General features: G+C 37.5%; 1 protein-coding gene across 3 annotated transcripts; it reads right to left on the bottom strand.

The window, feature by feature from the left end:
• Positions 1-2,235: 2,235 nt before the first annotated feature.
• Positions 2,236-8,032, bottom strand: LOC127560047 (nucleoside diphosphate kinase A 1). Of its 3 annotated transcripts, none has more exons than XM_051994286.1 (5): positions 7,849-8,032; positions 5,432-5,561; positions 4,169-4,270; positions 3,306-3,418; positions 2,236-2,521 (listed from the first exon to the last, which is right to left on the bottom strand). In XM_051994286.1, exons 2-5 carry the CDS (start codon positions 5,555-5,557, stop codon positions 2,404-2,406), a joined length of 459 nt encoding a protein of 152 aa, XP_051850246.1. In that variant the 5' UTR covers positions 5,558-5,561; positions 7,849-8,032; the 3' UTR covers positions 2,236-2,403. The 3 variants fall into 3 exon arrangements, with proteins under 3 accessions (XP_051850246.1, XP_051850247.1, XP_051850248.1); XM_051994287.1 differs by having other exon boundaries at positions 7,809-7,849; XM_051994288.1 differs by lacking the exon at positions 7,849-8,032 and adding an exon at positions 4,783-4,884 and having other exon boundaries at positions 5,432-5,531.
• Between the last annotated feature and the right edge of the window lie 6,880 nt (positions 8,033-14,912).

The raw sequence follows: 14,912 nt of genomic DNA on the forward strand, positions 1-14,912 counted from the left end.
TAGTTCCCATATAATAAAATCTTTCTCCTGTCCCTTAATCCTTGTTCCATACCCTCCTTCAGACTCAAATCTACTGAACCCTGAGTTGGGTTTTCCTGAAAGATGTGTCTTCTATTCTCTCCTCACCACCCTCTCAACTCTCAATCCCCTTCATATATCAAAGGACTATTGTGTGAAATGTGTATGGAGTACGTTGTATACTGAAAAGTGCTATAAAATATCAATGTTTATTTTCATTACCATCATCCACTCCCAGAATCACACCTAAATTAGCAGAGAAAATACCAACCAGACAAAATTGCTTCAAGCAAGCTGTGAAAGGAAAAATTACCCATAGGGGCTGTCTAGTCTCCAGTTTATTCTGAGATCATTATACATTTTTGAAAATCAACTTTTTGAAAAAGGGATAATTGAGGTAGACCTCCTATAGTATTTTAATGCTTTTCCATTTATAGCACAAGACCAAACCCCATAGCACATGCTCACTAATTCATTTACTCAAAAAGCATTTTTAAAGTACCTTCAATATTTTTGAGAGTGATTCAGGCCAATTCCAATGATAGAGACAATCATCCCGAGAAAGGATTATCAGGACCGAAAGTGGATCACAACATAATATTTTCACCTTTGTTGTTTACTGGCTTATTTTTTTCTTTCTCATTTTTTCCCCTTTTGATCTGATTTTTCTTATGTAGCATAATAAATGTGGCAATGTATTTAGAAGAATTGCCTATGTTTAATCTACATTGGATTACTTGCTGTCTAGGAGAGGAAGATTGGGGAAGGAAGGAGGGAGAAAAACTTGGAACACAAGGTTTTACAAGGATGAATGCTGAAAACTATCTTTGCATGTATTTTGAAAAATAAAAAGCTATTTTTTTAAAAATAAAAATAACTAAAAATAAAAAGAGATGTGACAAAACAACAGTCTAGGCCCTTGAGGATGCAACATTCTATTGCCCAATACTTTCTTGATAAATTAAACATCATGATATAATTGTATGGCACTTTACTATGCAAAAAGCACTTTCCCTTGTTGAAATGTGCCATTAGCACAATATGGTAGAGGGGTCATCAATCCTGCCTCCCAAGCTTCTTTCCCAGCCAACACACCCACATTGCAAGGAAGAAAGGAACAGCAGTTGGAAGTACCAAAAAGAAGGAGAGAGAGCTAAGCATAATAAAGCACGAGAAATAGGATAGTCATCAGAAAGTCCCAGTGGGCTCCAAGACACAAGGAAACATAACATGAGACAGAGGAATACAAAAAAATAAATAAATAAGAGACTCATTAGTTCAGCAGGTAAACAAAGGGGGAACCAAAAGGATTCTGGTTGTCATTAACACAAAAAATTATAATTGGCACAATTTTCAGTATTGTGCCCACCAGACAGCATGAATGTCAACCAGCAAATGGCAAAAGCTTATTATCATTAGGGTATAGTCAATTAGAAGCTAATAGTAGAATATGAGCATATATGTTATGTTTACGGACCAGGAATTATGTGACTGTAGACAGAATATGGTGGGGGGAGGGGGTCACTTCCTATCTCCACTAGTCCAGTGAGGGGTTAAACTGGTGTAATTAAGCCTCACTATCTCCTGTTCCAGGAAGCATCATGGTACAATGAGTGATGAACTTGTGGATTATGGGATTTGAGTTTGAATATCAGCTTTGGTTCTTCTTTCTTGTGTGTCCTTGGGCAAGACAAGTCCCTACTTGAGCATTTCCTCATTTGTAAAATAGGCCCTAGACTAAATGGGACCTCTAAACTCCCTCCCAGCTCAAGATGAATGACCTTATACTAAGCTATATTGTACTATATATATATATATATATATATATATATATATATATATATATATATATCTGCTTAGAAAAGGGAGTTCTACTGGCTGTGACAGAGAAAACTATCTCTTGGAGAATTCTTAGATAAATCTTCTCAATGTTCAATAATATCACTTCTATAATATATCTTCTCAATGGTCAATAATTACATGATCTTCATAACAACCATATGAAAGAAGAATAGAGGTTGGATCTCCCTTTCTTCCTCTTCCCTTCCTCCCATTATCTCTCTCAGGAATTGTATATTTCCATTGCATCACAGCTAAATATCAATGAATTGTCAATTTTTTACATTATTCCATTAATTCAACCAGTTCAATAATATACTAAAAGAAAAGAAAGCTGGAAACCCCTTCTCAGTATCACACAATGATACACACAATAGCTCCAATAACTTTTTAATATAACCAGAAGGATGTAAACACTGTGCAGCTAAAGTTAATGACAAACACAGAAGTCTCCACAGTCCATATGGAAGCCCTTGGAAATAAGCAGAGCCACAGCCTGGTCCCCTGCTTGTGGGAGCGGAGAAAACTCAACAGGCCTCCCCCACATCATTCATAGATCCACTGCTGAGTACAGCTCTTGTAATTAACCAATTCATCAGGATGAAACCACAAGCCAATCTCCTTCTCAGCACTCTCCACTGAATCACTGCCATGAATAATATTCCTGGGAAGGAAAGGGCATGAAAGAAAAAAAAATCGGTTGTATTAGTAATAAAAAAAAAATTATTCCCGCAGCTCCTTCATTCTTATTACCAAGACACCCAAGAAAATAGTTGGACTGTGAAGTAGGCCTCCAGTCTCTCAGATGTGGCATAAAATGCATATTTTTCAGATGTGGCCCGTGTATTGATTAGTTTTGTATAATTGCATTTCTTTGTTAAAAGGCAGGATATTGGGGGAGTCATTGGGAAATGCCTTTTTAAAAAGCATTCACAAAATATGCCTTCCCTCCAAGTGGCTCCCACCTCCAAAGATATGAAAACTGTCAGATTCCCATTTCTCTCCTTTGATGAGTTAAATTTTATCCAGCAATTTAAGCTGATACAAAGTAAAAAAAAAAAAAAAATCAGGCCATCAACTTTTGTCTTTTAAATCACAACTGTCCACAAGACTGGCTCAGACATCACTATCACAATGATACAGAGCTGGCAGAAAGTTTGGGAAGCTTTTGTGGATGCTGACAATTGGGTCCTCTTTATCTTCTGCAGAACTGCCACATATATACCCCCAGCACCTAATACAGGGTTCAATGCACAACAGGTGCCTAATCATGTTGGTTGACTGACCTAAGATAGAGAGTCCTAAAGCTAAGCCAGAGTGAGACAAAGATTTGCTAAAAGATACAAGCCTCCTAGTATTACTGCAACACCTGCAGATTTCTATTCTCTGCAGTAATGCTGAGGGAACACAAATCTCTGATAAGGAGCTCAACAAGCACCAAGACATACCTGCCAACTTGAATACAGAAGTCCCCACGGATAGTCCCTGGTTTGGAATCCGCTGGGTTGGTCTCTCCTAGCATCATACGACCTGTCTTCACCACATTCAGCCCCTCCCAGACCTTCACAGAAGAAAAAGAGAAAGAAGTCAAAGGACAAAACCAATCAGTGGGAAGACCCAGTGGTTACTAATTCCAAAAATATTCTCTACTACCAACGAGAGGACCCCTTGGTGAGACCTCCACAACCCAAGAGTCAGATATGTTTAGAGAAGAATAAGTAAAGTCCAACCAGGATGCTGGGGAGGGGAGAGGAGAATTAGGAGCCCTATCAGCTTCAAATCACAGGCCTTCAATTCCAGACAAATCTGCATTATCTGAAATGGCTCAGAGGATTAACATCTTCAACTCTGAGAATCTTCCAAGATCCCAGAGTTCCCTGTATATAAGAATGATAAGAGCAACAATAATTGACATTTATGTGGCGCTTTCAATGTTGCAATGCATTCTCTATACATTACATTCCTGTGATGTTAGGGCCAAATCTATGGATTTAAGGCTAGGAAGGACCTTATACAGAGGGGTAAAGTCATCTGGCCAAGATTACACAGATTTGAAGAATTAAGATTCCAACCCAAAAGTTCTGACTGTAAAGCCAATACTCCTACCCCTTTACCACCAGCATCATCACCATCTTCTGGGGAATCTGACACTGAGATGTCAGGGAGGGATCCAAAGCTAAGTCTCCCTGACTCCAAGTCTAGCACTTGAACCACTTCACCAAGTAGTCCCAAGAGTGAACATTTGCCATCATTCATCCCAGTCTGTTCCCAACATTCCCGGCTTACCCAAACAGTCCCTACAAATACGCACCATGGCTACCACAGGCCCAGAATGCATGTACTTCACCAAGCCTCCATAGAAAGGGCGATCCTTTAGATCAATGTAGTGCTCTCTGAGAAGGTCTTCAGAAGCCTGAACCAAAGAACTGAGTATGAGAACCAAGGCCCTAAGTGATCTAAAGCATGTTAAATCTATTCTCAAAAACATTCTCAAAATCATGGCATATATTTTAGATGCCTGATTCAATCAGAGATGAGATCAAGTTCAAAATATAGGTGCTAGTGGAAAAGATTGGTTATTCACTTCTTTTTGGTTTTGTAATTTAGCACATAGCACAATGCCTTTAATAAATGTTTACTGAATTAAATTGTTGTATAGTGCTTTCTTTCTTCTTTTTCTTCCCTATTTAAAACTGCTAGATTAGAGTTCATCATAGAAAAGCCCAGAGAGTTTTAGGAATGGAAGAGAACAAAGACCCTTAACTTCAGTAAGAAATAAAGATTAAGATTAATTTGTATTTCCTGATTATTTATCAACAGCAGAGAAGGATAGTTCAGAAACAAAGCCAAATAGATTTTATAATTTTCTGGAGCAAATCTCAGGTTGATTTTTATGGCCAACTCCTAATTATTCAAACTGCCAACCTGCATTGTAGATTCTACAAGCTCCTTGTTTCTCCTTCCATGTTTTGGGGATGAATGAGTCATAACTGCATGTTTTTGAGGCACGATGATTTTTCAATTTATCTGCACCAGAGCAAATAGAAGAGATAATGGAGCTGAAAAACCTCACTTTCAAGAGTGGGTCTCTTTTCTCCTTTAGAGCAGATGGTCTCCAACAGCAGAACCTATGTCCTCTTTGTATCCTTTGCATACAATGGGTATAGATTGACTAAAAGATCTCCTTGCTGGAATGCAACCTGCCTCCCAAAATAAAATGATTTTCTAAAATGATCTATTCTGGAAAGCTCAAAACTACAAACTCAAACAAAAGGATGAAGGAGCTTCTTTCAAAGGTGAAAAGATTCAGATATAAACTGGAACAAAGGTACCCAGACATAAGTAGGCCCATATATAATACCAGGCTACTTTCTAACACTACCTCAAGGAAAATGATGCTTCCTCTTCTCAAAGAGCCAGAAAGTAAAAAATACTCCCATCACTTCCCTTCACTCACTCTCATACCTTATTCCTTCCAACATCCCCACCCATGTCCCAGGGTAAATTGTTCCACCCCATCATGCCAAATGAGGGAGTATATTTGCTCAAGCAGGGAAATAGTCTACTAACTTACTTGCATGAATTTTAAGCCAACAAGACGGAATCCTTTCTGTTCGAAGCGCTTAACAATCTTTCCAACCAGGCCCCTCTGGACCCCATCTGGCTTGATGGCAATAAAGGTACGTTCGCTGTTAGCCATGATCCTAGAGATAAGGTGGTGGGGGAAATGTGGCCATAAGTGTCCTGTTTTTATCATCATCCTTCCCAAGTAGATTACACAGTAAAGCCGATTTAAATCTGTCATACCAACTCAAAGCTTTTTGATTACAAATCCAGTTTCCTAAATCTGTTGTTGGCTTTAATATCCATTTTTTAAAAATCAGTATAACATTTCTCCCAATTCCTTGGGTCCTACTCTTTCCAATTTAATTCAGTATTTGTTTATCAAGCACTTACTGCTTATATGGCACCTGTAATAAATGTTGGTAAGAATAGCAATAGATCATCTCTGTCCTGATTTCTTATAGAAATCTACTTAACCTTTGCCCTCTTCACTTCTCATCTTAAATTATACTCATCTGTAGATGACAACAGTAATACACACTGAACCAGAAGATAATACACAGTAGTACATAACAACAGATGAGTTTGTAGCGTTCAATTCAAATCTTGTAATGATGCCTCATGGTGCACAGGTGACCCTGGATGCTATGCCTGGAGAGAGTAAACTGTGACATGATCGACCAAGTTGGAATAGCTTTGAATACAGATGTTATCTCTTCCTTTTGGTACCAGTTTAAGCCAACTGTAAAATGGTTCATCATCAAGAAGGCTAGCCAAGAGCTGATGAATTTTTCAGCCCTTCAGATTTGCTATCCGTATGATGGGAGAACAGAGAGAGAGGGATGAGGAGATATAACAGATGAAAGTATAGATATACCAAATCTACTGATGTAAGAGAAACCTGTGGTACAGCTGTATGAAGATCCACAATATTTGGAGATCAGAGATGTCAGAGTTCAAACCACTAATTTTACAGATGTGGAAATCAAGGCCCAATGACTCAAAGTGACTTGCCCCAAATTACAATGCATCAGGTTTGGGATCCAGGTCTCCTTCCCAACCTAACCTTCTTTTCCTTAGAAGAAAAGGGAAGCATTTGTTCTGATTTTTCTTTCCAAAAATGATTCATATAAAAATGTATAAAAAACTAATGTACACGTATAACCCCAAAAAAGGTTTTTGTGTAAGGAAAATATTTTTTTAAATGGAAAAAAAAAAGAAAAGAGAAGGTATCATTGCATAGTTTTAGCTTGGAAAACAAAAGAGTCTTCTATGTACTCCAACACATATTGGACCTCAAAGAAAGAGGGAAAGGGAAAGGACCGTGTGCACAAGACATTTAGAGCAGCATTTTTTGGTTGTTGTATATTAACTGGGTGCCCATAAAATGGACAATGGCTGAAAAAACTATGGTATAAGGTAATGGAATATTATTATACCATAAGAAATGATAAAAAGAACTGATTCAGGGAAAGCTGGAAGAATTGTATAAAATGATGCAAAATGAAGAGAACAGCGCCAGAAGAACAATTTGTCCAATGACAACATTGCAAAGGAAAGCAAATGTGAATGACTTAAAAACCATGATTAATACAATGACTAATCATCATTCCAAAAGAATTAGAATAATACATCTAATCTTTGGGCAGAGAAGAAATGGACTACAGATGCAGAATATTTTCGGACAGTCAATTTATGGTAACTTTTCGCTCGAGTACACTATATTTTACTTTCATAGAGTGCAGCAGGGGAAAAAAATTAAGAGGTTATTAATAGTAATACAAAGGGGGGGGTGGAGGTGGAGATCATACATTAAAAACAGAGAGAAGAGACATTAATTCAGAATGGACCACAGACAAATGAGGCAGGGATGTATTTTCTTAGTAAAATTCAATATACGTTTTTGTTTTGTTTTGTTTTTTAAGATCGTATTTAAGAGAGTTCATTTGGGGCAAGGGTGAAAACAATGGAACTGGAGCCTGAAAAGCCTGAGTTCCAATGCAGCCTCAGACAGTGATCCTGACCCAAGTAACTTAACATCTGGGTACCTCAGTTTAATCATGTGAAAATGCAGAAAATAATGGCACCTACTTCCCAGGGTTGCTGATAAAACAATAATAAAAGGTATATTTTTAAAAAGGAACCCAGTGTATGTTGGCATCCTGACCAGCAAAGAAAGGAGGGAGAGCTGGAGATGGATCCGACCCCAGTTTTGGAGCATCCCCGAATCCTAGCCCCCGATCAGTTTCAAAAGCCGAGCGGTGCGGTTCTCTTGAGGGCACACACCGCAGAGGAACCAAAGTGGGGCTCAAATTGTGCCCCGGGAATTCTTGCCAACAAGGGCTGCCCGAAGGCGTGACATCCGCAACCCTGCAGCACCCCCTCACCTGGACCCGCAGTCAGTGCCCCCGCCCTGATTCCACCTACCCGGAAGTAGCCCCAACTCCACGTGGTCCCCTGCGAGCCAAGAGCGGAACGCTTCCGCTAAGGTTTAGAGATTCGGGGAGCCCATTCCAAACAGCACCAACCGGTTTCCTTTACTACCCGCCCCCCTAGCGATGCCTGCCAAGGAAAGTCACCATTTTCTGAGCCTCGCCTAAGAATGACTACTTCCGGTGGAGACCACACTTCCTGTTCCGCCCAGACTGGGGAAAAAGGCGGGGTGGCTGTCATGGCCGCCTTCTTGGTTCCGCAGTGACTTTGCCACCTTAATAACCTTAACGGTTCTTCCCCTTTTACTCTCCCGGGGCCTGCGAGACGTCGTCATCCCCGCCCCCTCCGTTCCTGACCCCACCTTCCGAGCTTCACTCTCCCGACTTCCTGGCTCTTGATCCTCCTCCTCACCCCGTGCCTTCCCCTTCCCTCTGCGGCTGCTCCTTCTTCGTCTTCCTGCCGCTGCCCTCCTCTTCCCGTCCCGTTTGATTCACCTTGTACTTACGCTCTTTAGAAATATACGGCATATCTATATTTCTGCTTAAATATATGTGGGGGTGTGTATATATATTTACCATATTTAACATATATTGGAGTACTTGCATCTAGGGGAGGGCGTGGGGGAAGGGAGGGAAAACTGGAGCACAAGGTTTTGCAAGGGCTAATGTTAAAGGATCGTCCGCGCGTATGTTTTGAAATATAAAAAGCTTTAATAATATATGTGTGTGTGTGTATGTGTAAATATGTGCGTACATGTGTGCTCAGGATGGCTCAAAAATCTTGTTGCAGTTTAATAGCGTAATTGTAAGTAGGGATTATGTCATTCTGTGTACTTGAATTCACAGAGTCTAAAATGCTGTTTGCCATCTTGGTGCGGGGGCAGCAACGGTGCAGTACAGTGAGCACCGGGCACAAGCTGCCTGACCCTGAACAAGGCACTTAACCTTGCCTGCACAAAACTGCGGAAGGAAATGGGAACCTACTCCTATACCTTTGCCTCATGAACATTGGTACAGGATTTGACAACACGTTGGTGCTGATTAAGTTGCTTACTAGCTGTTCCCTGAACTTTGCCTTTGCAGACTCCCGTGTATGAAATACCATTCCATCCTGCCTCATAGAATTCTTTCTTTTCCTCAAAGAATCATCCTGAAAATTGTTTACTTCTCTGTGTTTGTAGTGAGTCAATTCAAACATCTGTGAAGTACTGTAAGAAACAAAACAAAATATCTTACCGAGGGCTCTACTGATTTACCAGTGAACGCAGGAAAGATTTATTTTACATTCTTGCAAGAATGGGTGCCTAGGCGAGTAGACACACCTTTGAACTCCAAAGGCAGTATTTTATTTCCTTTCCTGAAGCACAAATCCCTTCCCTGACTCCCCATTAATTGGATGTTATAAAAATTACAAGATATGAATCTCTACCTTTCATTATATAGTCAGTCCTTGCCCAAAGGAGCTTCTATTCTAGAAGGAAGTAGATAACAGAGGAGGGCTAAGGGCTAAGAACAAAAGATTATTTTCAAATCTCAAGCCACCACTCCTGATAACAAAAGTCAGTCCCAGCATCCAAAAAGCCTTTTGGGAGAAGATAGCTTCCACCCTGGATTATTCCTTGATGTCCAAGTGCGTTTCAGTTTTCTAATTTGTTTCATTTCTCCAATTTAATTTTCATACCTGGAAACCAAAAATGCTCATCCATTTCTCATGGTGCCTTCTACGAGCCAGCTGCTAGGGATGAAAATACTTAAATGAAACTACTTGTTACTTACAAGAAACAAGATGAACACATAGAAGAAAATGTAACAATGTAAAGGAAAAGTAATTGGGAAAGAGATTGTCATCAGGGAAAATTAAGAAAAGTCTCATAAAACAAGTTGACAATAGAAACTAGGTATTCAATAAGGTAGAGCCCCAAAGGAAGGCACAGTAAGGAAATGGAATATCATATGTAACATTCGAAGAGAGGAGGGAGGGACAGTTTGGCTGAATTCCAGAATTTGTGAAGGGGAATAAAGTCTAATATGTCCGGAATGGTAGGTGGAGAATAGATTCTGAAATATTTTAAAAGCCAAAGGAGTTTATATTTGATCTTGGCAGCAAGAGATACTAGTCCACTTTTGAGCAAAGGAGTGATATGATCAGACCTGTGCTTTAAAAACTGAGGAAGGTGTTTTAGAGAGGGAAGAGTTGAAACACCGACACCAATTAAGATTTTTTTGGAATAGTTTTAACTGAAATGGTAGCCATTTAAGTGAAGAACCCTATATTCCCTTCATCGAGCCTATCATTTTTGCCAAATTTCTATCATAGTGCTTTGTACATAATAGGTGCTTGATGTTTACTAAATATAATCTGTTAAAGATAATGCTATTCTTCTATTGCATCTAAATTTACAAACTCTAAGTCATCCTTGGCCTTTCACCTCATTAACTCTATGGTCCAACATTCGGCCTAATGGACTACAAGCTATTCTTTGGTTTCAACAGTTAATTTCCAACATTTGGATATTCACATGAACTGTTTCCCAATTTTGGAATGCTTTCAATAAAAACCTTAGCTTACTCTGAGGCTTAGCCCAGATACCACATCCTCCAAAAAAATTTACCTGATGCTCCCAGTTTTTAGTATTATCTTTCAATTTATACTGTATTTTTTTCCAGCTTATATTTTACCACCACTATCTCCTTTCTAGAACCTAAATAAAGGAACTTTTTTTGTTTTTGAATGCCTGGTATTTGGTGTTTTGTTGGAATAGATGCCTAATGAAGTCAATTGAGTTGTGCTGAAATGTAAATGAAGAAGAGTTATATGAAACAATTCTGTAAGTCAATTGGAGCCTGGTTATAAAGGGTTTTTAATGCCAGGCTGAGGACTTTATATTTTATCCTAGAAGCAATATGTAAGAAATAATTTAATTAAACCTGGGCTTTAGGTGGCTATATAGAGAATGGATTAGAGTAGGGAAGGGTGAAACAGGGAGGTCAGTTAAGGGGAAGTGATGATCTGAATTAGGGCATTAAATAATCCAGTAAAGGTTTTTTTGGGGGGAGGGGGTTGTTTTGTTTTTTTATTTACTCTGGGTGGCTTGGTAGGGGATGAGAAGTGGAAACAGAAAAGAGAGGTATATGGAGATGGATGTAAAGGATGTAAGAACAAATAATGAGGTGTAAATGCAAAGGTTCTTCCCTAAGCTATTTGGATAACTTTCATTTTAATTGCTTTCGTTTTTAATCTATATATTTTATTTTATGCATTTAAAAACATTTTTGAAATGGTGTCCATAGATTTTACCACACTGGCAAAGAGGTCAACAAGGGAAAAAAGTTTTAAGAACCCATGCATTAATGTATTGACAAGGGATAAATCTGTAATCCCTTTTTAAAAGTGTGAATATCTATTTTTACTAAAGAAGCACTTGAAATTAGTGGGGTTGAAAATTTGATCATTCCTCATGGCCCTTAAAAGGCTGAGTTGGTAGCTCTTTAACTAATTCATTGGTTTGAGCCAAGAGTAGAGGTCTCAACCCCTGAAAAGAAATACTTCTTAAGGGAAAGGAGATTTTTCTCTTCTTACCCTCTATTCCTGTATCAGCCTTTTTGAAGAGAAGCCTCTTATCATTTAGCATTTTGAGAGAATTTTAGACACAGCTGACACATATAAAGAGAGGTATAAACATAAATATTCACTCAGGAAACAGCTTCAAGACATGGGACCTTTGGCAGCAAAGAGAATTGGAAATGAATTAGGGGAAAGACCTAGCCCTTGAAATCAGGTGCAATAAGGACCTTTGAAATCCAGCTAAGCAAACCAGCAGAGATGGCTAACCCCCATAAGGAGCTTTATGGGAATTTTTCAGAGGAAAAAAAAGGACTTGCAGGCTCTGTATTAGTTGTGAGTTGTGAGTTGTTTTGGCCAAATGTGTTCCATTCTTCTCAAACATCCCTTGGACACTATGTATTTTTAAGAGTGTATGCCAAGATTATGTGAAGAATATTTTGCAACTACTACTTTTATTATACCATATTAATAAATTCCTTTATTAAAAGCTGCTTGCTTGTTTTGTTATAAGTAATGCCCTTCCGAAGGCTTCAAATTAAAATTTACACACTAGTGAGGGCCTATGAGTTATACTGCTAAGAATGGCTATCAGCAGGGTACCCCCTGAACTTTTAGCAAATAAATACCTGCTAGGCAAGTAGGTCAAAAGAGGTGCTACATTGCTAAGAAAATATTAGGAAGTTGCTTAGATATGGGGAGAAAGAGAGAAAAGGCCTTGCCTTTATACAATCTATAACTGCATTTCTGAAATTCATTTCCTTATCCATTTTAGAATTCTCAGCTTCCTTCAAGGCTCACTTTAGGGCTATCTGTTATCTCTTCAAATTATCTTTTATTTACTTAGCTATGCACTTATGTTCTTCAGTACTATCTTCAGGACATAACTGACTTTTGTTTTGATTTTATAGCAACCATATCTTGATGTAATATATAGTTGGCACCTAATAAATTCTTGTTGAGTTGAAAAGTCAAAGATGTCTCTCAAATTTATAAATTCAGGTGATTAAGACTACAACAGTACCCTCTTACACAAAGAGGAGAGTTTGGAAGCAGGATAGGTTGAAAGGAAAATAAATTTTGTTTGGAACAGGTTGAAATTGAATTGCCAGTTAGATATCAATGAAGAAATAAGCAGCAAGAGTAATGATACAGCATTAGAATTCAAGAGAATGGGAGTTGGGAGGAATCATCTGCCTAAAGATGATATTTAAACCTAAGGAGGTTAATGAGATCATCTAGAGAGATAAATTTAAAGAGAGACAATAAGATGACCCACAAAGAGCCCTAAGGCAGTGATTCCCAAGGTGTCTTTGGTTCTTCAACCCCATTTCAACAATAATCAAAAAAAAGGTGTTGTGATCTCCAAACATTCAAAGGTAATTTAATATATTACTCTTAATACTTTTTGAGATTTATTCATTAAAGTGCTTATAAAAACTATAACTTTGCACTCCAAAGGCTCCAAGTTAAAATTTACATAACTATAGTTAGAAGATATAAAACATTCTACCAATGAAAACTCTAAATATAAAATTATTAAACTATGGAATAATGATAAAACTTTATAAAATAATATATTATTAGAACACCCAGTAAGAAGTAATCCAGAAAGACCTTATACTAAATTTCTTTATTTCACAAATTTTGTTGAACATAAATAATTTTTTAGTGAAATAAGTTGCAACTTGGAAGATGTTTAATGAAATATAACTATAATATATAAACCTAATTTCTGTACTGAATTTTTTAAAAACAAAAGTTCACAGTATTTAGTTTAGTACCAGACAAATTCAATCTAAAATCTCATTCCACAATGAGTTTATCACTGTATTTTGATTTAAAAAAAAAAAAAAGAATAAAGTAAAAATGCTCACACAAGTATGTAGTGGAAAATGTTAGAATTTTAAAAGCTGTCTTGCTGACATGTTATTTTAGCAATCTAAAACAAAAGATAAAAATGAATAGTTACAAGATGAAATATTTTCTTTTCTATTGGCTAATGACAAGTACTATATTCAATGATAAATGTACTTATAATTCAATTGCATTTATTCCTTTGGTTTTTGAAAAAAGTTTTACAAACTAACCCTTATAGGGAAAGATTTTCTTCAGATATTACTTTCTTCTTTTCCATGGGCATAATAGCTATTATTCTCCTGGAAACTATTGAATAAAAGCTTTCATTTGAAAATCCTCTAGGTTAAAGAACAGTAATATAAGGAGGAAATCAGAATTTAAATAGATAGTTGATGAAAATAAAACAAAACAACCTTACCACTGAGATACTCTATAATATATTTCTGAAGAATATTTCTGATGATCTCTGATGGTTTCAATATGAATCACAATGCGTGCCCAGAAATAGTTTTCAAACAGTCTGACATTTTTGATGCAATTCTTATGATTGGAACATTTTGATCAGCTAATCAGGTGTAATTACAAGGTAACTTAGGGGAAAGAGGGTAACTTAGGGGAAACTTAGGCTTTGGGATAGTGTACAGAGAGTATTTGCTTGTGTCTAATTATATATTGGACATCTGTACCTGAATGTCAAACTCTTATGGCAGTATGGAAACAATTTGATGACAGGCTAGGACACTGAACTTAGAAGGAATCAGAGTTTTATATAATCACTACATAGAACACCAAAATTGTTATGTACCTGATCATGACAATTTCAAATTGTGGCAAAAACAAATATAATGCTCAAACATACACATGCTTATTATCACAGAAGAAAAATGTATTTGTAATATAACCAGGCAATGATTTACTATTTAAGCATCCAATAAAAAAAAATTTTAGCCCAATCTGCTTTGATCATCGTCAAACCACTAATTGGAAACCACTGTCTTAGAGGATATCTACAATAAAAGAATAAGAGATAGGTCAAGCAAAGGGTATTAATGAATGGATGCCCATCAATTGGAGAATGACTGGGTAAATTGTGGTATATGAATGTTATGGAATATTATTGTTCTGTAAGAAATGGCCAGCAGGATGAATACAGAGAGAACTGGCGAGACTTACATGAACTGATGCTAAGTGAAATGAGCAGAATCAGGAGATCATTATACACTTCGACAACGATATTGTATGAGGATGTATTCTGATGGAAGTGGATTTCTTTGACAAAGAGACCTAACTCAGTTTCAATTGATAAATGATGGACAGAAGCAGCTACATCCAAAGAAAGAACACTAGGAAATGAATGTAAACTATTTGCATTTTTGTTTTTCTTCCTGGGTTATTTTTACCTTCTAAATCCAATTCTCCCTGTACAACAAGAGAACTGTTTGGTTCTGCAAACATATGTTGTATCTAGGATATACTGCAACAATTTAACATATATAGGACTGCTTGCCATCTAGCGGAAGGGGTGGAGGGAGGGAGGGGAAAAATCGGAACAGAGGCCAGTGCAAGGGATAATGTTGTAAAAAAATTACCCTGGCATGGATTCTGTCAATAAAAAGTTATTATAAATTTAAAAAAAA

The sequence above is a fragment of the Antechinus flavipes genome, chromosome 4 (assembly GCF_016432865.1).
Source record: "Antechinus flavipes isolate AdamAnt ecotype Samford, QLD, Australia chromosome 4, AdamAnt_v2, whole genome shotgun sequence".
Lineage (NCBI taxonomy): Eukaryota > Metazoa > Chordata > Mammalia > Dasyuromorphia > Dasyuridae > Antechinus > Antechinus flavipes.